The 24,553-nt window shown below is 32.4% G+C and overlaps 1 protein-coding gene across 2 annotated transcripts in view; it reads left to right on the forward strand.

The window, feature by feature from the left end:
- LOC149740161 (bridge-like lipid transfer protein family member 1) overlaps nt 1-24,553 on the forward strand; it is a 47,311-nt gene that overhangs the window by 8,100 nt on the left and 14,658 nt on the right. For both annotated transcript variants that reach the window (XM_089871562.1, XM_089871563.1), the window contains exons 15-54: nt 289-439; nt 868-1,089; nt 1,493-1,618; nt 1,870-2,095; nt 2,576-2,736; nt 2,870-4,018; nt 4,550-4,706; nt 5,164-5,344; nt 5,943-6,051; nt 6,461-6,698; nt 7,056-7,208; nt 7,489-7,600; nt 7,832-8,077; nt 8,422-8,682; nt 9,265-9,473; nt 9,836-9,941; nt 10,556-10,627; nt 10,824-10,935; nt 11,486-11,610; nt 11,890-11,973; nt 12,539-12,652; nt 12,781-12,885; nt 13,254-13,386; nt 13,896-14,008; nt 14,399-14,519; nt 14,951-15,032; nt 15,777-15,901; nt 16,473-16,655; nt 17,156-17,367; nt 17,862-18,020; nt 18,482-18,641; nt 19,063-19,189; nt 19,528-19,655; nt 20,116-20,244; nt 20,655-20,769; nt 21,264-21,482; nt 22,170-22,289; nt 22,609-22,703; nt 23,130-23,267; nt 23,750-23,974. In XM_089871562.1, the coding sequence (XP_089727688.1) occupies nt 289-439; nt 868-1,089; nt 1,493-1,618; nt 1,870-2,095; nt 2,576-2,736; nt 2,870-4,018; nt 4,550-4,706; nt 5,164-5,344; nt 5,943-6,051; nt 6,461-6,698; nt 7,056-7,208; nt 7,489-7,600; nt 7,832-8,077; nt 8,422-8,682; nt 9,265-9,473; nt 9,836-9,941; nt 10,556-10,627; nt 10,824-10,935; nt 11,486-11,610; nt 11,890-11,973; nt 12,539-12,652; nt 12,781-12,885; nt 13,254-13,386; nt 13,896-14,008; nt 14,399-14,519; nt 14,951-15,032; nt 15,777-15,901; nt 16,473-16,655; nt 17,156-17,367; nt 17,862-18,020; nt 18,482-18,641; nt 19,063-19,189; nt 19,528-19,655; nt 20,116-20,244; nt 20,655-20,769; nt 21,264-21,482; nt 22,170-22,289; nt 22,609-22,703; nt 23,130-23,267; nt 23,750-23,974 (7,003 nt within the window). The remainder of the gene's footprint in view (nt 1-288; nt 440-867; nt 1,090-1,492; nt 1,619-1,869; nt 2,096-2,575; nt 2,737-2,869; nt 4,019-4,549; nt 4,707-5,163; nt 5,345-5,942; nt 6,052-6,460; nt 6,699-7,055; nt 7,209-7,488; nt 7,601-7,831; nt 8,078-8,421; nt 8,683-9,264; nt 9,474-9,835; nt 9,942-10,555; nt 10,628-10,823; nt 10,936-11,485; nt 11,611-11,889; nt 11,974-12,538; nt 12,653-12,780; nt 12,886-13,253; nt 13,387-13,895; nt 14,009-14,398; nt 14,520-14,950; nt 15,033-15,776; nt 15,902-16,472; nt 16,656-17,155; nt 17,368-17,861; nt 18,021-18,481; nt 18,642-19,062; nt 19,190-19,527; nt 19,656-20,115; nt 20,245-20,654; nt 20,770-21,263; nt 21,483-22,169; nt 22,290-22,608; nt 22,704-23,129; nt 23,268-23,749; nt 23,975-24,553) is intronic.

A 24,553-nucleotide genomic window follows, 5' to 3' on the forward strand; every position in this document is an offset into this window, starting at 1 on the left:
GGTGTCCCTTCTATACATAGCGCGTTTTAACAACTGTTGTTTTGCTGGTAATTCCTTTCTCCCCTTGTAGTTTCAATAAATACAAAACCTATGTTATGTTTATTTGTATTTGATCTGCTGTGTGACTTAATTATACACCAAGTGCTCTTATATACACATCAAGAAAAATTCTAATGGTATACTAAAGGTCTTGCCAATTATATTTTGTAGCACTTGGTGTATTCTGGTATGAGGTAACAAGGATTAATTAACAATAGGTTCTTGTTCTTAAACATGTTATTATTACAGACCACTGCAAGTAACTCTTGATGTGAATCTTCATGATATAAACGGGGTGCTTCCTATACATTACAATGCAATGTATAAAGGGCCACCCACAGTAAAACTGAGCTTACTTAAATTTGAAATGGACAAAAATTACCACCAGACTAGACTGCAGGTATGGTATGATGAATAGGATGTTTACTTATACACGTTGATATTGTTAGATATTAGATGTTTTTAGTGCCTGCATATATCAATACATACATTGATGGCGAAAGATGCAATGGAATTAAAAAAAAAAAACAGTTCAAATTGACCATAGTTAAAAATGAATTTAAGAATTTAAAATCATTATTGTTTTTGTTCAACTGAGTTTTTTAAATTGTTTCAATGAGAGTTATTTTCAATACTTTAAGTCGTTCCATATTTGTCAAACTCCATTTTAATAAATGCAACTTTCACATTTTTTTATATTTCTTCTGCTTCTGCTGTCAAACCTCAAACTAAATTGAACTGAATTGAATTTGAATTAGTCGTCAAGACCTATTTTAAAAGTAATTGAAGAACTCCATTTAAAAAAATGCAACTTTCACATTTTTTAAGCTTCTGCTGTCAAATCTTGAAATTGAGTTGAACGACAAAATCTCTGGGATTGATGGCCCACTTGGGGGTGCCGAAGGTCGCATCAGTTTACCCGATCTCCAGTTACGAGGGCATGCAATGTTCAGTGGAGCTGGACTACCTCTCGGAGCAACCACAATTGAATATGGTTGGCTTACTGAGATATTAGTCGGACCAATTAAAGGGAAACTCACAATACCACAGGTGGGTGATTTGTTATAAAGTTATTAGGTGATTTTTTTGGATTTATTGACGAACTATGTGTTACATGCATTGTTTTACTTATGCGCCAACTCTGACTAAAATGCATTTCTTTAGGTTTATTGGCCTACTCTAGCTTTAATGCAGGTTATTTTAGACTTATAGGGCAACTTTGGCTTAAGTGCAGACTTATTTAGAGTTATTGGCTAACTCTGGCTTAAGTTCCTAGGCCTGTGGGGAGCCTCACCATAGTCCTTCAAACCTTCACTTATATTATGTACATAGAGGGTGCATGCCTAGAAATAGTGGTTGTTATTTTTAGTAGTAGTGTCCATAGAGCGAAAGACTGTAAAGTTGCAGCCTTCTGTGTCAAATGTAATTTAAAATTGTAGTTTTTTTTTTGTAGGTTCATGCACTTGCTGGTTGGGCCAAGAATTTTGTCTTTTTGTTGAAAAATGAAGATCACAAATTTCGGAGCCCGAATCCCAATCGATATCTTCCCACTGGTATTGTGTGGGACTTCACAAAAAAGGTTCTACTTTAGAAAATATTTAATAAAATGTTTGTTATTGAACAGATGGGTTAAATAATTTTTCATCCAAAACTTGAGTTAAGTTTTCGATTCAAAGAATTTTTGCATATTTCACATTAATTTTTATTAAAACAAGTGAACAGTTAAACAAAAGCTTATTCATTAAGCATGCACATCTGTCATTCTAAGAACATATTTCACATTCCAATGGTGTTAAAACAAACTAAAATCGTTATATTATATCTGTTCAGAACGGAAAGCCCATCGACGAACTAGATGTCAAATATGCGATGAACCGAATCAGAATTGAGTCCCTACATCTCCTCGTCATGGAGCAGGACTCAATTTTTGATCTTCTTGTTGCCCCGGTAACCGTAACCAACGGCAACGTACAGAATGTCGGAATTTCTGAAGCTTCGACAATTGTGGCCGAAGACGTGAAGCTAAAACACAGGATTTCTATGGGAGCAAAATCACGTCAGTTGTTTAGATTAGTTGTTAAAACATGGGATCTGAAGTATGTTTATAATTAGTAAAACTTGGAAGTAAAACACTGGTTTTGTACATGGTATGTTGGTTGAAGAAATACATGGTAATGGTATTACTTATGTTCATATAATTATATGTATGAAATCTATTGTTCTGCCTTTTATTTACTGGAATGATATTGGTTAATGGGCTTTCTGTTTTTTTTATATATACGGATTAGCTAAATTTTCATTTGTTTACCTTTTTACTAAAATGTTTACACTTTAAATTATTGAAAACGTACTTATACGTAATGAATATAACTGATTTATACTTGGTGGGGAAGCAATGACAGTATTGCACAATGACACAAAACCGCAATGGTAGCAGCATCTAGCCTTGTAAATCCATATTTTTTGGCAAAAGACAGTCACGCTCACTACTGCTACAGTACCTGGCCTTTTGTTCAACATTTCTTTTGCTCTTTAGCGCCTCATGTGGTGGAATGGATGGATGCAGGAGAGGTGTCGTTTGGTCCGCTCATCACGCAGATCACTGAGGCCACAGAGGATAGAGAGCTTTATGGATTCCAAGATGAGTTTCTTCGATTTCACGATCGGAAAACTCGTAGATTGGATTTTCTGTGGGATGTAAGTTAACTAAGTGATGGTTAATGGTGGACTAGTTTTTGTAGAATTGTTTTCTTGTATTGGAAGATAACGTAGAACATTCCATTAATCGTGTATTGGCTTTAGAATTTAAATGGAATTTCTTTTGATGCAGTTTGACCAAGTTGATTCATCTTCCAACCGTCGTAAGATGTCGGCAAAACTAAATTCTCTGCTTGAGAACGTGCGTACCATGAAATCATGGGGGTGTGCCTTCTTCACTGCACTTACAACAAAACACCCAACGTTTTATTACGACAACGAAATTTCCAAAGAAAAACGATATCGCCACCAAACTGGTCGTGAAAACACGGAAGAAATGCATTGTGATGTCACTGATGGACAGTCCTTAGATGATGAAGAGGACGTATTTGATCTTCAGATGGATTTCGGGATGAGCTTGCTGCAGTCTGGGAAGAAGGTCCTTACTCGCTCGCGTACCTCCACTGTGAACAGATCAACCTCCTCCCAAGCAGAAGACACATTGAAGACAAATGTCCTCAAAAACAAAAGTCGTCCGATCCTGAAGAAACTTGAAACGGAGGAGAAAGCAGATGCCGGGTTTGTTTTGATGAACTATGACCCAACTAAAGATCTGAAACCTCAGAAGTCAGTGAGCATGCAGGTATCGGCACGTCCCAAGCTCGTAAAAATGAAGTCTTTATACTCTGATGATGCCGCAATGCAGAGAGCTGTTTCTACTGAATCGAATCTTTTCCAATCTGCTGAATCCGATTTCAAAAGCTCTACTTCCCTCAGTTCCGATACTTACTTTTCCGCTGACTCCGATATCCAGGACAACAATTCTCAAATGAAAGCTACAGCATCTGATTCCTCGGTCGATTTCCCTACAAACAAACCAACCACAAGTACAAGCAATGTAGAAGTCCAACGACCCCACACTTTATTCATTGAAGAGCAAAACAAACCTCAGTCTCCACCAACTGAAGAAAGCAATCCAACTGTCGACAGAAATGAATCCACTTCACGAAAAACACAAAAACCGAACCTTCTAACAGATAATGAAAAGTTACTGGCTTGTTATAAAAACTTTCTCCCAATTTCCACAGCCAGAGTAAAAGATGATGAGCATCCATATCTTTGGATGAAGGAGTTTGACATCGTGAAGGACGGCGTTCACCCATCTATAGTTATCGATAAAGGCGACAGCGAGTATAAATATTCACGCCGGTATTCCATGGATGTATTGGATCAGAATGACGTCACAAAGAACAGTTGCACTAATGTTAAACTACATATTAAAGTAAGTAAAAATTTACTTAACAATAATAATGTATGAAAATTTACACCAAAATATTTATGTATCAAAATTTTGAAAAATCATAATGTACGAAATTTACATAAAATAATAATGCTTAAAAATTTACATAAAATATAATAAAGTATGAAAATTTTCATAAAACGTGATAATGTATAAAAATTCCCCCCAAAAGAATAATGTATGAAATAAGTATGTTTTACACACAAGTAATAATGCATAAGTTTTTATATAAGGGTAGATAATATGTGGGTATGTCTTCATAAGTTGATCGCAAAATTATTGTAAACTTTTAATTTAAGTGTATATATATATTGTTGCCGCCAGGTGTATGTGTTGTACGTGTGAAAAGGATCTTCTGACCTTTTTTTTATTTTGTGATCTTGATTTAAATTTTATTTAAATTAAATTTCGAGACTTTTTTTATCTTTTGATCAATATTGTGACAATATTAAACTGTTTTGATTTCAAAATGGAATTTCCGCAGTGGTTTTTAAGAAGTTGTTAAAATTTCAGGATTCAGTTGACGTTCAAGTGTCTCCTTTTCTACTGGAATCGTTGACAAAAGTTGTCAACACGACAAGTCAAATTATTGCGGCGGAACACCCTCTGTCTCTGTTGGACCAAATAACTCATTCCTGCGTGGATGATGCTGTAAAGAAATATGAGGATGGTCAGTGGAAAATTTTCTGTAATCAGCAAATTTTTGCTTGAAAATAATTAACATTCTATTTTTTATGCCGAGGCATCCAACGAACATGTATTTATTGTTTTAGGCAACGAAAGGGATGGCCCATTACCTCTAAATTTATTGTTAACTATCGCTTATTTTGTTAAATGTGACTTATTTCTAAAAATACCAATTACACTGCATTTTTTGTTATTTTCTTCTATAAGTCACAATATAATACTCAAGGCGCTCAATTAGTTTAAATATTAAAACCAAAGAAACTGAAAAACCTATTAAATCTTAATGTACAGTCAGGAGCAGTTTAACCAAATTATAAAAATACCTAGGCAATCATTTTACAAAAACTGCAAAACGGGATAGAGCCTAAAATTTACTGCAAAAATATTTTTTTAATATTAAATTATGCTATAGTTTTCTCTAAACAATGTTTTTATTTCAGAAAAATCTGACTCTGATGTTTCAAAAGATGAGCCAATTAGTGAAGTTGGTTTTAGGTTTCAAATATGTATGGACTTTGTTCGAATCAATGTCATTCAAGCTACCCTTGGTCAGGATCCTGTGTTCAATCTACAACTTAATAAACTATCACCTTGTCCTTGTGTTTCTATCTTAACATTAAGGTGAACAAAGTAATGTTTAGCTTGATTTTCTCATAATTTTACGAACTCAATATCATACAAGGATTCATCTCTGATCAATTAGTTTTTGTGTTAATCACTTCTATAGCAGAAATATTAAAAAAATATATATAAGTTTTATTTTCATTAATAAGCTCCTAATAACTGTCATTTTTGTATACATTGTTTTAATTTTTTGTTTTAATCAAAAGTTTTCAACATCTTGGTCACAAAATTTACTTTTCATTAGAGTATAACACATGAGTAGCTTTAATATTTCATATATTACAAATAGTAGACTAGAGAAAGTTAGGACATGTAATTCTGTTACCTTTTGGTTGTTAACAAAGAAAAATCAAAAACTATAAAAACTAAAAAACTAACCCTAGCCACACTGTAAAAAAGCAATGGTAATTGTTTAAAACTCAATCTGAAATTATCGAGTTCTAATATTTTCTAACATGATATTAAAAAATATATCAACTCTAATCGAGTTATATTTTCTTAATTACACTTCAGAATGTGCTAAAGGTGTCGTATCTAGTATTTACTATATACCCACAACAGTAATATTTAAAAAAAACACTCAATTTTATGCCAGACTTGATAAAGTGGAATTGGAAGTGGATTCGAAGCTAACGAAGGAAATAAAAAAGATGAGATCTAGTCATCCAAGTAGAACTTCCTCCAATGATGGAAATGATGACGGGGTATGTATAATGTATCTATGTTTAAGCGGTTAGTTACAGTGGATAACATGTAGGCGCTAAGGCAAAGTGGTTAGCGAATCTTCCTCTAGCCCAGCGTTAATATGATCAAGGCTTAAAGCTGCTACCATTGTTGGCATGTGTGACTTAGGGCAGGCCAAAGACAAAAATCCCCAAAGAAATAAACCAACAAAGTTACATATCTGGTCAAATTTATCTCAATTATTAACTATGTTAAGTATTATTAACTAACATAGTTAATAATTATTAACTATGTATCCAATTATTAACTATGTATCCAATTATTTCACTGCCTCTGCCCCCAAAAAAACTGCATAAACGTACTGTGCTGTCATATAACAAACTGCAAGGTAAAAATTAAATTATTATTTAAGTAATGTTGTCATCCTAGAAACAGGAGGATAGCATCATCACGACTTCCTCATCTCCATCTTCCATGTTTATTGACTTTATGGGGAAAACTTCCGTCCACTCGGTGGTGTGCCAGCTCCGTACTATGAGTTCGAACGGAGCAACGCCTGTGCGTACAAGCGTGACCGCGCTGTGCGACGATGCGTGTCATGCTCCATTTCACTTCGATCCAAAAGTGATGCTTCCTTTGGTGAAGGAGTCAATTGACAAGCATAATGGTGAGTAAAAAAAAAATAAAGTTAAAAAAAAGTTTTTTTAGTTTATTTAACTTTTTTTATTATTCAGGTAAAATAACATGTACACTGGCAACTAAGTGGACGCAGTCTACAAGTTCAGACGGTTGATAGTTTAACGTATAGCAAATGCGCCGATGTAATTCCAATACATTTTGTGTTAAAATGCAAATATAATAACAAAAATTATTACTGATTTAAACGCAAAAATGTCCAACAATGTATTTCTTTCTCGTGACATTACGTTTTTTATTATCTAATTCTTGAAAATTTCTGAAAATTGTGTCGGCAAAAGTGTTAGCAAACTTGGTATTTTATCTATTTTTTTATTTTTAATTTCAGAAAATAAGGACAAATGGTCTCAGAAAGCTCCACCAAAGCCTTGGGGTTGGGTTATGATAGAAGGAGGAATAAAAAGATTAAAATCTAATTTTGTGAAAAAAATCCCCACAAGCACCTCATGCACAAGTGATAATCTTCCTGATATCGTGAATGGTGAGATTTATCATATGATTTATTAAAAAGTTTCATGTAATTTCAAAATTGTTAGAATATTTGGCCAAAAAAACAATATTTTTCAGCAAAATGTGGATATTGAATAAGATAGATACTCTATGATATATGGATTCTTTATGATAAACTGATCTGATTTTATTGCTGTAATATCTATAAAAAAATTTTTTTTAGCAATTTCTATATTTATACTTTAGAGCAAACTTTTTAATAATTATTACAGTAATATTAAAAAAAACAAGTTGTATTGCTAAATTTTCAGAAGCACAAAGCATGTCTTCCACCAAACGACCATCAGCGGAACATGCGTGTCATGGTGAGCTCACTATCGACCTCTTGTGGTTGAATGTGGTCTCCCCGCTTCATTCTACCGGGTGGGTGAAACTAGAATGCTTTATATGCAAGAATATGTGATTTGGTGAAACTTTTTGGTAATTTTAAATTTTTTTGTTAAATTTTACGTGCTAATTTTAAACGGGAGCTTAACGCTTTATGCTTTTTGTCTATATTTCATTAATAAGAAACTAAAAATAACAAATTTTTACCGCTGGCTTATGAACCCTTGACATACAGTTAACTTATATTTACCGTTATTTGGTTAACAGTCGGTTAATCCGAACATGGAACCTTCTAACCACAATTGGCCCGAGTGTTTCCGCATGGTTGGGTCCAGCCGATCAGCTAGGCAGTGCTTTAGAGCTCTTTGAGAAAACGTCGCAAAAACGGAATTTTGCCGCCATGACATCCTTGCTTACTGTTGCTTTGGAAACTGCCACAAATGATCGTGCTGTTGCAAAGAACTTGTGCGAACTTACTAATCATAAACATGATGTGCTAGAGGATGTTTCAAAGTAAGATTTGTAAAAATTACCCTCATTTTTACTGGGATAGGCCTCTAAAAATAGATAGTTCACCTAAACTGCGTAAATATATTACTGTGGGGTAAGATGGGACACCTTTAGCACATAAACATTCTGATTATGTTTTAAACAATTAACAACGGTCTAAGGGATCATGAGGATCGTTTTTTTAATTCTTTGAATGTTTAATGTTTACTACCAAATGGAACGAGATAACAGTATGAAAAGCTGTCCCATCGTCCTCCACCTTACTATATTATGTTTACTTTCCCTAATCATACAAAACCTTTAAATAAAAAAATTGTTAAGAAATCTTATTTGATTGTTACGATCAGGTTTATAAGAAACAATCCAAGCTACCTTCTATGCACCGCCCTACACAAGTTTCTGCGAGATTCTGATCATGTGACCACCATTCGAGGGGCCGTGTCCGACAATAGGGAAATTCCTGCTCCCGTCACCCTTGAAAAAGGTTTCTTGATTTTGATTGGTCAATGGTCCGAACTAATGACGAGCTTAAAAAATGAGGCATCTGGAGTAAAAAATCGAAGAAAAAGGATTTCCTCTGCTCCTTTACCTATGAGGCAAGAACACAGGTGAGGAGTAATGTGAACAATCTGCGATTTTGTTTGTTTTTTTTGTTTAAAATAGGGGAGGCCCTAAGCCGATCTGACTTTAAATAGGATGTATGGCAGAGTTGGTACATCACGCAATTTTTTAAAAATATATTTTAAAGTAAGTCCAAGGATGGTATTCTCGGCTACCGACTAAAGTTAGTCAGTTGCGGTTACCATTGGTTACCGCGTGTTTTGGTTAGTCAACTGAAATTTAGTCGTACAATACTTCTAACAGAAGTTAGTCGGTCTCAATATGCCGTCGGTCGGTTTAGGCGGCAACTAGTTTAGTCATAGCCAATAATGCAATCACAAGAAGTTAGAGTTAGTCATAGTGTCAAAAAGTTAAAGGGTAAACTGATATTGTAGAACAATATGACTTTCTTTGCCAATGTGCTCTGTTTAAATATTTATAAATAATTTGCATTCAATGATTAGAAGCTTGACAGGGGCATGAGGTATATAAACAATATAAAAACTAGAACTCCCAATCAAACATTAATGCTCTCTAAAATAATTATGTACTACTTTGACATCATAATTATCATGATACGTATTCCACAGGAACGTGACAGGTACTTCAATAAAGTACGACGGCAACTTAGATATCGTGATGTTTTCTGAAAAACCTCTCGACCCGGAAGCTCCAACCATGGATGACAAACCTGATGAAGAAGAGATCCAAATATTGGAAGAAGAAGAAACTCTTCAACTAGGAGTGGATGAAACTTTGCAAATGGAAAATTTGGAGAAACAACATTTGGTGTCCCCAGGTAGGGGTTGCATTTTATAATTCGCATTTAATTTTATAAAAAAAAAAAACATATATAAGATGTTTTTATATTAGGTTGCAACATCAATTAAAAATCTTCTTTCATTCATTAACTTTAGGTTTACATTCGTTTATAAATTTTAAGCCTGCATTCATTTATGAATTACATTCATTTATAAGTTCCCTTTAAAAGCAACACGGTTTGTTATAATTTGTTTAAAAGCAACACGGTTTGTTATATTTGTTTCATACTTATCGAGTTACCGCGCATTTAACGTTTTTTTTCCTTTGGTGTCTTTTAATGGCTGACAATTTAGACAACCCACAAAGAAGTTTCTTTATTCTTCTTGTAACTAACCACAGGTTCTGGTGGCAGTCCAGTGAGTCCGATAGACAAACATATAAATGAACGAGCAAAACTTATGCAAGGGAGCGATGTATTTTATGATCAACAGCATAACATGTACAGGTACCTTCACAATTAATATGTTTTTTCTAAAACAGTTACTAAGGCCTTTAAAGTATTAGTAATCTCAATGTTCGTATATATGCCGGCACTGTGGCACAGTTGGTTAGCACACCTACCTCTAACCCAGAGGTAATGGGTTCAAAGCTTGTCGCTGCTACCATTGTGGATGTATGTGTTCTCGAATAAGAAACCTAACGGCAATTGCTCCAACCCAGTGGTCACTAATGGGTTTTCCAAATTATCAGCCACACATGAAAAAATTAAAAGTTCCCCTAAAAAATAATTACCCACAAAATACTTGATAACTTGTAAATTGGCATGAGGTGTATAAACACCCGTGTTATAACAACTGTCTTTTTCCGTCGATGCGATGATAAAGTAAGTTACATTCATTTATTTATACATATATTTTTCTGCTCACAAATAACACTTTTCCATATAATTGTATCTACCATGGTAACACTAACAGGCTTCCAACTATAAGTTTAAACATGACCATACAAAACATACAACACATAATTTTCTCATGTAAAGGTTGAAACTTTTTATTTTTTCCATCTTTTTTTTGTTCCATCTCCTTTTAATCTCTTTTTTTTATTTTTTTTTACCTAAAGTTGGATGCAAGGTCAGAAGCCAAGTTCAGATCCCAAAGATGAAACAGTTACATCACCTGCTCCTAATGAAAGGTGATTATTAATTTATTATATTACTGTGGTGCTATAGACCTTTCATAAAAAAAATAAAAAAGAAAGAAAAAAAGTTATTTATAGGCGTCAAGTTTTTTCTATGAAGACCTAATTCTTTATAAAGTTTTTTATAAAACTAGAATAAATAAAAAATCCTGTAATAAAGTGTAATTTTGTTTGCCTTATATTTTTACAGCATGAACTTTGGTCCTGAAATAAAGGAAGCCGACCCTGACATGACTATTGACACATTGATTCAGAACATACAGAAGCTCGAATTTTCAGTGGATAAGCTGTCAAAGTATCAAGTAAACACACATTTTCAATATTTTGGAATGTTAGTAGGGTAGGGGAAGATGGGACAACTTTTTATTTCATTTCCTCGTCCAATTTGGTAGTAAACAAAGAAAATTGTAGAAGTTATAATATCGTATCTTCACGACTCCTGCAGACTTTTGTTAAATACTTAAATCACAATGAGGATATTCTGATATTATGTGCCTAAGGTGTCCCATCTTTCCCCACCCTACTATACAGCATTTTCTGTACAGTTTCATAGATGAAAAATATAGTTTTGATGTTTGGTATTCGCATTTTCCTATATTTATGATGTAAAATAAAAAAGTAAACTTAAAGTAAAAAAATGTAAAATAAAAAAAAGTAAAAAATTCAATCCTGTTTTATTTCAGTGTTGACCAACAGTTTATTCCAGTGTTGACCAACATTTTTTCCAGTGTTGACCAACATTTTTTCCAGTGTTTACCAATATTTTATTCCATTGACCAACATTTTACTCCAGTGTTGACCAACAGGAACCTGATCGTTTGTATAATTTTAACCTTTTTTTTTCCCCAACAGGAAATGTTTTCTGGTTTTCTGACCAACGCTGGTGCCTCAATAACTGAAGTGGAAAAATCCTCAAGTTTTGTTCAATCTCAATGTCTTGGTAGTCTTGCTGTTGATGCACACCTGTTTAATCTACGGTAGGCTATGTATTATATGATGCTGTATCAAGTTAACTGGTACAGTTGATCTGTTTTGTGTCTTTTTAAATAAGTGGTAATATAAACTTGGCTTAGATGGCTGGATTTTGTTCTTGTGTGTCGTGGTCATTTTTTATTTTCATGTTGACCAACATTTTATTTCAGTGTTGACCGCTAATTTCTTTCGGTGTTGACCGCCATTTTTTCCAGTGTTGACCAACATGTTACTCCAGTGTTGTCCAACATTTTATCTCAGTGTTGACCAACTTTTTATTTCAGTGTTGACCAACAGCAACCTGATCGTCTGTACACCCGTGAACTAAGAAGTCGTAGAAAGAGAAGAGAACCATCTCGTCGTTACAAGTCAGTACATCATCAATCACCAAATTTAAGTTCCTTTTAATGCATTTTAAATGAAGTGACAATTTACTCTACAAACAATTATCACTTGGTTTTCATAGAAGTTAAAACACATTAAAATTTTGACTTTTTCCTGCTTCGTGGCGAAGTGGTTAACCCACCTGTCACTAACCCAGAGGTAACAGGTTCAAGGCTCGTCGCTGCTACCGTTGTAGGCATATGTGTCTTTGGACAAGACACTTAATGGCAATTACTCCAACTCAGGGTTGTCCAAATATCAGCTATACATAAAAAAAAGAAAAATACAAAAAATGATCACAAAAAATGAGCACCCATGTTATAACGACTGTCATTTTGGCCACGCCAGGAAAAGCAAGTTACATTTCTTGATGTTAAATTAACAGTATATAAATTGCAACCACATGAATCATATACCAGAACAATGGAATGTATTGCACCTTATAATGCTCAAAAAACAATTTGTTATGTAAGTGCGCAAAAGTTTGTGACCAAAAAGATTTTCTACATAATACCATGTATTCAGCCACAAAATTTCACCTTCTTACAGATCAAGGCAGTCAAACAAGTCATTCAGTCAATCAAAGTCAGCAATTCTGTTATTTCAAGGATTTTGTTTTAATTCTTCAATAATTGATACAGCTGTGGTTAATGTTGAAGACAGGTAAGCTGTAGTTTTGTCAGTTTTTTTTTAATTTTTCACAAACAAATGGAAGTTTGGGGAAATTTTGTGATACACTTTAAAATTTTTTTGTGTAAAAAAGGTTTATGTTTAGTACTTTATTTTTATAGTAACGCTGCCGAAACCAAAGAGAAAAAGTCTGTAAACAAAAATAGGAACAACAATAAAAAAGAGAAAAATGTTGGCTGGCTAGAAGAAAAGAAAATTGAAAAAAGGTGATTTTTTGTTATAAGAGCTATAGTCCCTTGTCAGTATATTGCCAGAACAATTATTATTTAGGGAGTTTGTTTTTTCAAATCATACATCATATATTTATTGTAATATTACAACAAACTAACTGTTGATATTAAACATAATGTTTGGCAAAAAACTCTTTTCCTTTGTTACTGTGGCTAATGTAACTATTTTATTAAATATTTTAATTTTTATATTCGCATATTTGTTTAAACTAGTTAATGTTTAATAATTGTTTTTTTCAATGTTTTTCAAAGGACACGCTTGCAACTTTGCTAGCTATGCAATAAAATGCACTAACATTGTCGCATTTTTTGAGTAACATTCAATGAAACATTCTTTTTTTTAGATCAACAATGAACGTAACACTTGAATGTTCAGTGGATTCCGTGAGACAACGTGTCGACATTGCACTCGTCCGATTAATTCATCAGTTTATTCAATGCTCTGATGCTATACAACAAGCAAGAACATTAATACTGGTAATGTATTTTGCTCATATTTTAACAACCCATTTGTGACTCCTGGTTTGAAACAAGGTCTGGTATATATCTTGCCCAGCAAAATAACCTTTTAGTTATTTTTTTGTTCAACAAGTCATCTGTTTTCTTTAGTTACAAGAAAAAGTGTATTTAATTATGTTTCATCGTATTTAGCCACAATACTAGTATTTTTTTATAAATTCTCTTATCTTTTACTAAATGTATATGTGCTTATGCAAAATAAACTTAAAGTTATCTTTTATTTAACTAATCAATTGAACTGTTTAATGTAGTTATAAGAAAAAACTTGTATTTTATTCATATAATGTCATATTTAGCCACAATACTAATATTTTTGTATATATTTCCTTATCTTTTTTATATATTCCTTTGTTTGCGCAAACAATTATTAGCATTGCGACTAAAAATCACATAAAATATTTTTATCTTTGTGTTTTACTCCTTTGTTTAAGTCGTAATAATTTATCTCCAAGTTGTTTTTGACCCAGGTGAACAAATACACTGAAGGTTCAATATCTCCTGATCCCCTCATCACACATAGAAAAACTGTGTCTAATGTATCAAGTGCAAGTGCTAACAGCTCATTTGCAGACTACGAACGGTAAGTTTTTAATGTTGACCTGGAACCCTACTAAGATAATATGTTAAAAGCCAAGCCAACTTTACTGTCAGTGGGCCTTCTTGTTTTGTCCTTTTTTTGAATATTTTTTCATGTTTTGTATTCTGCAAATGGCAACTTTATTTAAACTTAACATTTAACACATTCAAACATCAACACAGTTATAAAAATTCCAATTAAAAGTCAAGTTTTAACTTAATTTTTATTTCTGTGTAAATTTTTCCAAACATTGTTTTCTACATATTGCAACAGAAAAATTAACACAGATTTAGGTTCATAATAAAACTAAAAAAAAATCTCAAAATCATCACAATTCGAAAAAAATCCATTTTTAAAAAAAAAACTTTTTTTTTCTAAATTCTTTCTTTACAGACGTGTGATAACACGTCGGCACACCTCCCCTGTTCCCGAGAATACCAGGCACCCTACGTTTGATACAGGATCTATTTTGTCATCGTCAACTGAGAGTGAATCATTAGCAAGGTGTTGGCAGGTACGTGGTTTGCTTGCATTGGTTACTGGCTGTTTTTGACCGAATGAAACTCCTGTTACTTCTGCTACTAGACATAATGTAAAAAATCTTTTAGCAGCTCATCTGATGGTGTTTTCAACTTTTATTAGGAAAAATCAAATAAAACTAATGAAATTTGTGATATGTTTTTTATTTATCGAATGAATGAATGTAACTTGTTTAGGGTGGGGCAACGACAAAGGTATTATATATGCCAATTAGAAATAAAGTGTAAAAATAATCAAGACTAAATGCAAATTATTTTATATTCTGGGTCAACTGTTTCTACATCTCAGGTTGTATGTCATGCATGGTCCTCACCCATAGATTGAAAATATATCACAAAATGTTGTGTTACTGTTTAAAAGAACATTATAATGTTTCAAGATTTCATTATATTCCTGTTTTTATAGATATTGTACAAGCTTGTTGACTTGTACAGCATTGACCCCGACCTCAACCTACCACCTCATACACTGGTGGCTAAGAGACAAGGTAACATACAACAGTTTTATGCAATCTAAAAATTCAGTAGAATAACAATTTTGCATCCAAATTCACACAACAGTTTTACATCCAAATTCACACAACAGTTTTACATCCAAATTCACACAACAGTTTTGCATCCAAATTCACACAACAGTTTTACATCCAAATTCACACAACAGTTTTACATCCAAATTCACACAACAGTTTTACATCCAAATTCACACAACAGTTTTACATCCAAATTCACACAACAGTTTTACATCCAAATTCACACAACAGTTTTACATCCAAATTCACACAACAGTTTTACATCCAAATTCACACAACAGTTTTACATCCAAATTCACACAACAGTTTTACATCCAAATTCACACAACAGTTTTACATGGCTGTGTCTTTCTGTCAGATTGAAAAAAACACAAAATTTTTACTTATACCTAAGGATTTAGGATTTTTAAGTGATTAAAAAAAAATATAAATCATAAATAAATCTTGCCCTATATTATTATTTAATATGTATGTGCAAAAATCTGTGCAACAAAATAAAAATTCAAGGCAAAACAAAATATGTTGATTAGAAATCCCTCTTACAATATCGAAACATTCTAATCTAGTTTACCTGAAACTATAATACCCTTAAACGTTTGGGCGGATTTAAAACAAAACTGCATGTTAGAATCAGTAAAAAAAGAAATTTTGTAAAAATTGTTTTTTTATAAAAGTTAAACATCTGGTATTATTTTATTTTAGATGAATTTCGTGTCGAATCGGAACGAAACATCTATGGAAGTTCCATCTCTCAACATGGTCTTCTGAGTGGTGATTATGTTCCTTATGTGGCAATGGTTGTCACAGCAACAGCAACTATAAATGAGGTAAAAATGATATTAATAATTTTCTTGCAATTAAATGTAGATATGTTCTTAACTGTAAACGTGTTTTAACAACTGTTGTTTTGTTGCTATATCCTGTTTTTTTCGTTAAATTTTACTAAATCGAACAGACAAATAAAAGTTATTATATTATTATTATATAATAACTTTATTGATAAAAGTTTAGAGTAACACTACATTTGTAAATTTGTGAGAGATTTTTTTAGTATTGCTGACTATTTTAACAACCCATTTGTGACCACTGATTTGGGACAATGTTCGTTATATGGTTTTTCTATACTATTCTTTATCAAGGACCTGGAAGTTAGGCCAGATTTGGTCTATTATCCCAACACCCAGGATGCCCATTTAAGTCTCTTTTTTTTATCCTTGTGTGCTAAGAGTTACCACACTTTTTAGGTTTGTGTATGGTTTTGCTTCTTATAACTTTACAACCCATTAGTGACCAATGAGATGGAACGAGGTACGTTATATGTCTCGCCCAGAACATTAATACTGCTAATGTGTATGTTAATGGTATCTATGTAGTAATAATTGTCATTTTTTTCTGTAGTTTCAACTCCTGGCTGAAGTTGGCGAGCTTCACTTGTCTGTATCGCTCTGCCAACTCTCGGCAAATGCTTTCCATAAACAAACATCTGTGAGGTTATTCAAGCGTGAAGGAAGCTCATCCATGCACGTCAGTTTAGCGAAGGTCCATGGTGATGTCACAGAGCATTCAAATCAGTTGAAAAAGGTTGGGATCTTGTCTAAAAATGCTTAATTGAAAACCTTAAGGTGTTAACATAGAGGTCATGATAAACATAAAAATCCTATTAATGAAAATATTAAATATTAATGTTTACCCTGCCTGCAAACTGTGCAAAAGGCTTTTTTTATAGTTGCACATTTTACAATCATCAACCAAAACTGGTAAATGTTACTTAAAAATAATCTTCTGATTTAGCAGCAATTTTATGTGTAACATTATGCCTGGTAACAACAGGAAAAATACTCCTCATGTTTTAGCACTCTAGTTTTACATATTGAACAACCATTTTCCCTGCAGCTAGGTGTCCAAGAATATACAGTGCCAAAGTAAATTACATTTGCCATATTAATCAATGAATTTCTCTACATTTAACCACTATGAGTAAAACTGCATTTTAACAAAGTCACCCCAGATTTTGCCCAAAGTTTCAAAACCTATTTTTCCAAATTTTCGTCTAAAATTTTAAAAACCTGTTTTTTCTTCAGGTAATCCTCACATGCGGCGTCGGTTCATGCACCCTTGATGCTTCAACCGATCACCAACGAGATAGCGACGAGGGTAACAAATGCTCGACTGTGATTGGTCGAATCGTGTTAAACCTCCCCCAGCACCCCGCTTCACTTCATGATGTCGTTTCACGAGGAACACGACATCTGTCAAGTCATATCATGGAGTTTTCACAAACCCCCACTTACAGGTAAGGATCAATATTTACCTCAGCAACGTTCAAGTGTTGTTGTTCTAAAATAATTGCATTAAGTTAGTCATCATTTTTGGCCTTAATTCGAGATCATCATTTTTGGCCTAAAATCCTCCTTGACAGGGGCCTCACCCACAAAGAATAAAAAAAATTAAGGACAAGCGCTACAAAATGAGTGAAAAAAGGGAAAACAAGTCCAACCATTTTTATTCTGTTACATCACAGTTCTATTTAAATATAAAAATAAATAATTTTAACAAAAACATTGTCAAAAGTTTTCTCAATCTGTCGCTTATAGCTGCCAAACAGTTTCGACTAATTGAAATTTATATATAAAAATTCAGAACAAGTGGTTTTGTGTTAAATTTTATTTAAACTATTTTTCAAACTTTATTTTTTTTCCCTAAAGGTACCCTTTAGATTTTTTTATTAAAATTTTTTATGCGTTTTTTTGTATTGCCATTTTTTCTGTAAGCGTTTTTCTTCTTTAGAACATTTGACACAGTTGATGGAATGGGTCCAGGGTATCCCCCTGCCACCCCATCCAATACTGGCATACCCATGACCCCAATGACCCCGAGTGCCATTACAGCATTCATAGATCTCTCACAAGCTTCATCTGAAACAAACAACACACCAGTTATTGCTAAGTAAGAAAAATAATTGTTAAATTAAAACTTTTGATTCTTGTTTATTAAACATACTGTCCCACAGAGATTGGTTGTTTTTGTCTTTTTTTGAAACAATTGTTTACACTTTTCAATGAGGTTTTTGTTTAACTTGATTTAAAATTTGTTTTTTTAAGTAGATTTAGCTTTAAATAACTGAAATATACAAAAAAAATGAATTTATACTTTACAGCCTATCAAACCTAATAAAAAACTGTTCCCTTTTAAACAAGTGTTTTATTTTGAGAAGTTCTTTTCGCACACACTTTTACAAAAGTTATGTTGTTTTTTTCAACTTTTTTACAAATTTATATAAAAATTCTAAAAAAACATTATTTTAGTTTTCCACTGTAAGCCACTGTTTTGTAACAAATGTTGCATTTTGAGAAGTTAGGTTTAGAAAAATATGTTGTTTTTTTAAATTCCAATATAATATTTTTTAGTTTCTCACTGGAAGCAGAGGGTATCGAGATCGGGGCCAGTCTCCTCCCTTCACTAAGAGCTGAGTATTCAACGGGAATAATCACTGGGAAGGGAAAGATTGGTCCCGAAGCTGAGTTTTCTGTGGTGATGCCTAAACACTCACTCTACTTTCATTCAGAGGTATTGTGGGTAAATTAATCATTACAAATATTTATAAATCTTATTTGCTTTTGGCCTAAATCCCACGTCCATTAGAAGGACCTCACCCATACAGAATGGAACTCTAATTTCTTTATAAATACTTTAATTTGTTTAAAGTTTAAAGTACATATGAATAGAAGAATTTACAATGTTAGTATTAGCACTTTCAGCAAAAAAATCATTACGAATTCATATATTTGTAATATCTGTAATTTACACGTTTTGACTGCTGGTAAGATGAAAAATACTTAAATAAATAAATAAGTTGATTAATTCATACAGTTAAGCATGTGTTATTTATTACTATTTCCTTTTTTATGGTTTTAATTTGCATTTTTCTGTGTTATTTATGATTATGTTGCAGTTTATAATATATTTAACAATTTATTTAACATTTCAGAGCACCCCCTCAAACGACATCTCCCCAGTATCCACGGGGATCGAACTTCCACAAATCAGCGCAGAGGGAGAATCCAAGCATCATAATCTTTATGATGTCACAAATGATGACACGTCTGGTTATGGAGGTGGGTTATGTATATATGTAATATAGATGAGAACTTGAATGGAATTTAAACTGTTTATTTTTTTAAATGCTTACTAAAATTTTTTTGACTAAAAACCAAAAATTAAATTTTGTTATTTAAAAAAAGTTTTACTATATTAGAAATTTTGAGTATAAACACCAAAAATTTAGTTCGGTACATCACATTTTTTAACAATAATAATAATTTTTCAAACCGTATAATTTTAAACCATTTTTCACAACTTTTTAACCAATCATTCATAATGACAGGCTTGACAGAATTTTTTCAATCAATCACGCAATATTGGAACATTTATCTTAATTTTTTGGAATTTTCAGATGCTGGTTTACAGATGAAGGAAGGAGATTATATGTCGATAACCATCAGGATGGGAAGTTTTGAACACACGCTTACCACCGATCTTCTTAATCAACTCATTTTCTTACAAGAAGTGTTCATGAGTGAGGTCAGTAAAGGGTTTAAGTAATTTCTTTTTTTTGTGGCAAAAAAGAACAGTTTTAATGTTTTACACATTACATGCGAAAAAGTTTCATATATTAATCTTTAATTACTAAAAACTTTTAAAACAAAAGTAGCACACAGTGTGTAAAACTTGAGCATAATATTTATTGATTGAACTTGTAAAATCAGCTGAAATGGTAAACTTAAAAAATAGTTAATTGTAAGGTGAAAGCTGTGTAAATATTGTAATACCATTGCATTGTACACCTTAAACATGATATTTACAAACAAATTTCTAAAAATATTTAAAAATATAAACAAAAGTAGTTAACATGATATACATTTTTCTTTGTGCTAAAAAAATGTTTAGAACATTTCTGATCGTCTTGGTAACAGTTTTAACAAATATACTACATCAATATATAACACAAATAAAATCTCATTGAAGCACATTTTACTTCCAGGTTAATGACGTGATTAAGAAACTTTCAAAAGATCAGATTGCGACATCCGTGTGGTCGGAAAGTAGTCTCAGATCAGTGGAATCAACGCAAAGCAAACCCATGTTGTATCAACTTGAACTTCAACTTGATGTACGTTTATTTTGTTGATTATTGTTGAAAACTTTTTGTACTATTTAAACTCTAAGAGGTTGCTTCACTTACTTGTTTAATTTAGTTTTTAAGAGTGAAGTGAGTGAAAAGTTTAAAGCTTTCTTACCTTATGTGGCAAAAAAAGTTGTTTTTGTTGCTTTTTATTAAAAACTTTTTGTAGCATTCAGGAAGGTTATTTGTTTAATATATTTTTGTTTTTTCTTCAGAGTTTTTTTTAGGAAAAACTAAATTTGTTGTATTAAAGTACTAGCTTTTTAGTTAGAAAAATATTTTTTGTAAAAGGTGCACAAATTGTAAATATAATCCCAAACTTTAATGCCTTAACTTATTAAATGAATAAAATTCTGGCTCTGAAGTGTGTTTAAACTTGTATCCTTTTTTTAATCTAGGGAATTCAGATCACGGCAACAACTGCTTCAAGCAACGCTGTTCGTTTAAAAACTGGGAAGATGGTTTTCGAATTATCCAATCGGGTGATCAGGGCGGAACCTGGCAAAAAAATAAGTATGTGTCATGAAAATTGTTGTTTTTATAGAATTGTAAAATTGTTAACCTATTTTGTATTAATCGTTGCGTTTTTAGTGGGTATATTTCTCAGCATTGTTCAAATTTTATTTTATTAGACAGAAATCAGGAATGATTTTTTTCAAAATTTCATTGTGGCCGGTGTAATGAGTTTTTGTTTTTTTAGTGCTTACTAAATCTACCCTTTTCTATTTTAAGTGTTTTTTCTGCAGTCTTCTGTTGTAAATAATGTGTACAAGCGGTATTCAGGAATTTTTAAAACTGTGCTTGGATTTTGATGATTTTCTTCGGTAAAAACAATTATAAAATCCTTTAATAAAAAAGTTACAAATGTTTTTAATAAGAAAGTTGAAATTTTCTATTTAAAAACGCTATAAATTTCTTTAATGAAAATGTTACTACATCACACCTTTACCAAACCAACCATATACAACAAAGATAAACCAAAACAACAAAATTTCCTCTTGTTGCAGAGAGTCTGCACAAGTATCTCAAGTTATTTGGTAAAGCCCAAGTTGACTTGACTCTCTCACTTGGCACGCTGATGGCAAACAATGTCTACCAGGAGGCTGAGGCAGAGTTCCAGCAGATGGCGTACTTCACAACGAGAATTGGGCTGCAGAACACATCACAGCAAGCACATGATGGCGCCACATACACACACAAATCGAGCAAATCGTCGAAAAGTGAAAGTGTGTTGGTTTTTAATATTTTTTATAATTTTGATAAATATATTATAATTAACTTTAAAAAAATAATAGAAAGTTTTAAAAAAGTTTTTTATGTTTTATTTTTAAATTAAAACTTTTACACGTTTAATCGAGCTGTTTAAATAAGTAAGATGGGATAAGTAAGTTTTATTAGCTATTTAAATCTAAAAATGTATTAACACATATTGGGGTTTGGTGCTGTAGCACAGTAATAAGTTGCTTAGATCATGACCAAAAGACAGCTGGTACGATCCTTAATACCATTGATAGCGTTTGTGTCATTGGGCAAGACACAACAGCCATTGCTACAACCCAGTAGTCACAAATAGGTTGCCACAACCTGGATGTTGGGGCAATGAATCAATTCTGGCTTAAATCTCAGATCCCATGGTATGCCATGTTGTGGGGCTTCACCCACGTAGAATAGCATAGACCAAACCTTCCCAAAGCTTTTTCTTGGACCCTTTTAATCTGTGAAAATTTTTCGCAATCCTTCACAGTTAATAGTATAATACATGCAGTACTTTGTGTAAAATTGTATACTCTCAGTGACTCCCTGAAGCTTGTTATGCGACCAACAATGCCCAGTTTAGGAAGCCTTGACATACAATGTGTATTTGCCCCTAAAACCAGTTTAGTATCTTTTACATGATTTTGTAACATTTTTAGATCTTCAAGTTCCACCTTCATCCAGTTTTACTCCGGAAGATCAGATGGAGGACAACAACATCATCCTCATCAGTTTGTCTCGTCCTATATTTTTTGTGCAACCAACTGCATTCGATAAAGGTAACAAATATTTTTCCACTAAAAAACTTAATTTGAATGGATTAGGATTTAAGGTGAAATAATCATGCATAAAACCAGTTTCCCTTTTTAGATAAGTTAATTTGAGTTATTACTAACATTTTATGAGTGATAAATAAAAGAAAGTATATGTCTCAATATGAATGAATGAATGTAACTTACTCTATCCTCACATTGCCAGAAAACGACAATCATTATAACACCTCGTGCCAGCTTACGAATTACCATGTATGTTACTTTGTAGGTGATTATATTAAAGCATTTCATATAGTTTACATATTTTTATAATTTTCCCACCCAGCCATTTTGTTGTTCCTTGCGTACAAGAACGCATATGATGATTGGACGGAGAAGCGAGCGGATCTTCACGAGGAAGTGAGGCACGCAACTCAGGAGGTGAATTCCCATGATGATGTTGACATTTGTCATTTTCTAAATATGATGACTTTTATATTCACCCTTTTTTGTTATGAAATGACCTGAAATTGATTAGATATAGTTTTATTAAGTCACTGGTTACTGGCTTAACACAACTCCCTTATCACAATAATTTTGTCAATAAAAATATAAATACATATAAAGTTGAAAAAAAGTTATTTCCAACCACATTATTAGAAATGTGTATTAGAGATTCTAATAAGAATTAAAATTTAATTCAATAAAGTTACTATATATATTGAAATCTAAGTTTATGGAATTTAGGTTTTTGAAAAATCTCAATTTTATAGAATTTTATTTTTTCGAAAATTCTTAATTTATGGAATTTAATTTTTTAAGAAATTTCTAACTTTTAGAAAAAAATATTTTTGAAAATAATTACAGGTTGTTGGAGCTATTCATGCACGACGAATGATGAACGCATCATCGAACACGGTCACCGTTAGCAACTTATTCCTCCAACTATCAGTACATGACCTTGGTATATGCTTGCCTGTTGCTCAGGATACCAACTCATATGATGTGAGTGATATTTTCATTATTAAAATTTCTAAATTCAATTCACATTAACTGTTGGGTATGATGTTTTCAGAATGTGTAGTAGTATATGTTTTGTTTGTTTATATACCTGCTTGTAAAGAGGGAGTATTATTAAATATTTATGTATTATTCTTTTTAATATATCCCTTTTTTAAATAAATAAATTTAACTTATTGCCTTCATATAGTGGCAGTGTCAGACATTATAACACGATTGTCTTGTTTCATACACCTCGTACCCGTTTACAAGTTATCACATGTGGTTGTAAGTGATAATATGTAATAATATGTAATTCAGTAATATTTAAAACTTTATGGGTAAAAAATTGTTTCATACACCTTGAACCCGCTTACGACGTTACGAGTTATCACGTGTTTGTAGATAATAAGATGTAATTTTGAAAATAATATTTAAAATATTCAATCCTTTACCATAATCCCTTTAAATTCTTTCACACCCCACAGATTTCAACTCAAGAAGAACTTTCTTCTGCCCTTGTGTTAACAGTGGACAATACATTGATCAGTGCATGTTATGCAAAGTCCTTGGTCACGCGTGGTAACTTCAAAGGCTTCTGTCTTCGTTTCACAGATGATTTTCAAACTTCTTGGGATGATTGGAACCCAGGATGTATGGGATCTAAGAATGTGGTCATGAATTCCTTCCTTGTACCTGCTGGTACTTATGAGGTAAATCTTTTGTTATCACATAAGTTGTGTGCCAACCATATTTACATGGATATGCTATATTATAATGATATAGTACTTTGGGGTAAGATGGGACACATTTAGCGCATAATATTCAAATATCCTGATCAGGTTTTTAACAAATAACAACAGTCTAGTCTTTGGGACGAGAATATGGGTTTATAATTCTTTAAATGTCTTTGTTTTACTACTAAACGGGACAAGAAAAGAGGATGAAAAGAGAAAAATGAGTCATCTTTCCCCACCCTACTATGTGTGTTTTATATATCAAAGACATCTTTAGTGGTTTTCAATTTTAAAAAAATAAATGTTATCAAAAAAATTCGTTAAAAAACTAATTTAATGTGAATACACTTTAGATCATGTTAGTCTTGCCCTGTACTTCAACATTTTTAAATATTTCTAATTGTATTCCTTTTTTCATCAAAAGCAAACCGAAATAAATATTAAAAACCACAGTTTGTGTTTTTAAGAGTAAGAAGCAACCATAATGTTATTTATTTTTACGTATTTATTTAATATATTATTTAATATTATTCAGCCATTTATTTTTACAAGCAA

The sequence above is a fragment of the Ciona robusta genome, chromosome 2, assembly GCF_009617815.1.
Source record: "Ciona robusta chromosome 2, ASM961781v2".
NCBI lineage: Eukaryota > Metazoa > Chordata > Ascidiacea > Phlebobranchia > Cionidae > Ciona > Ciona robusta.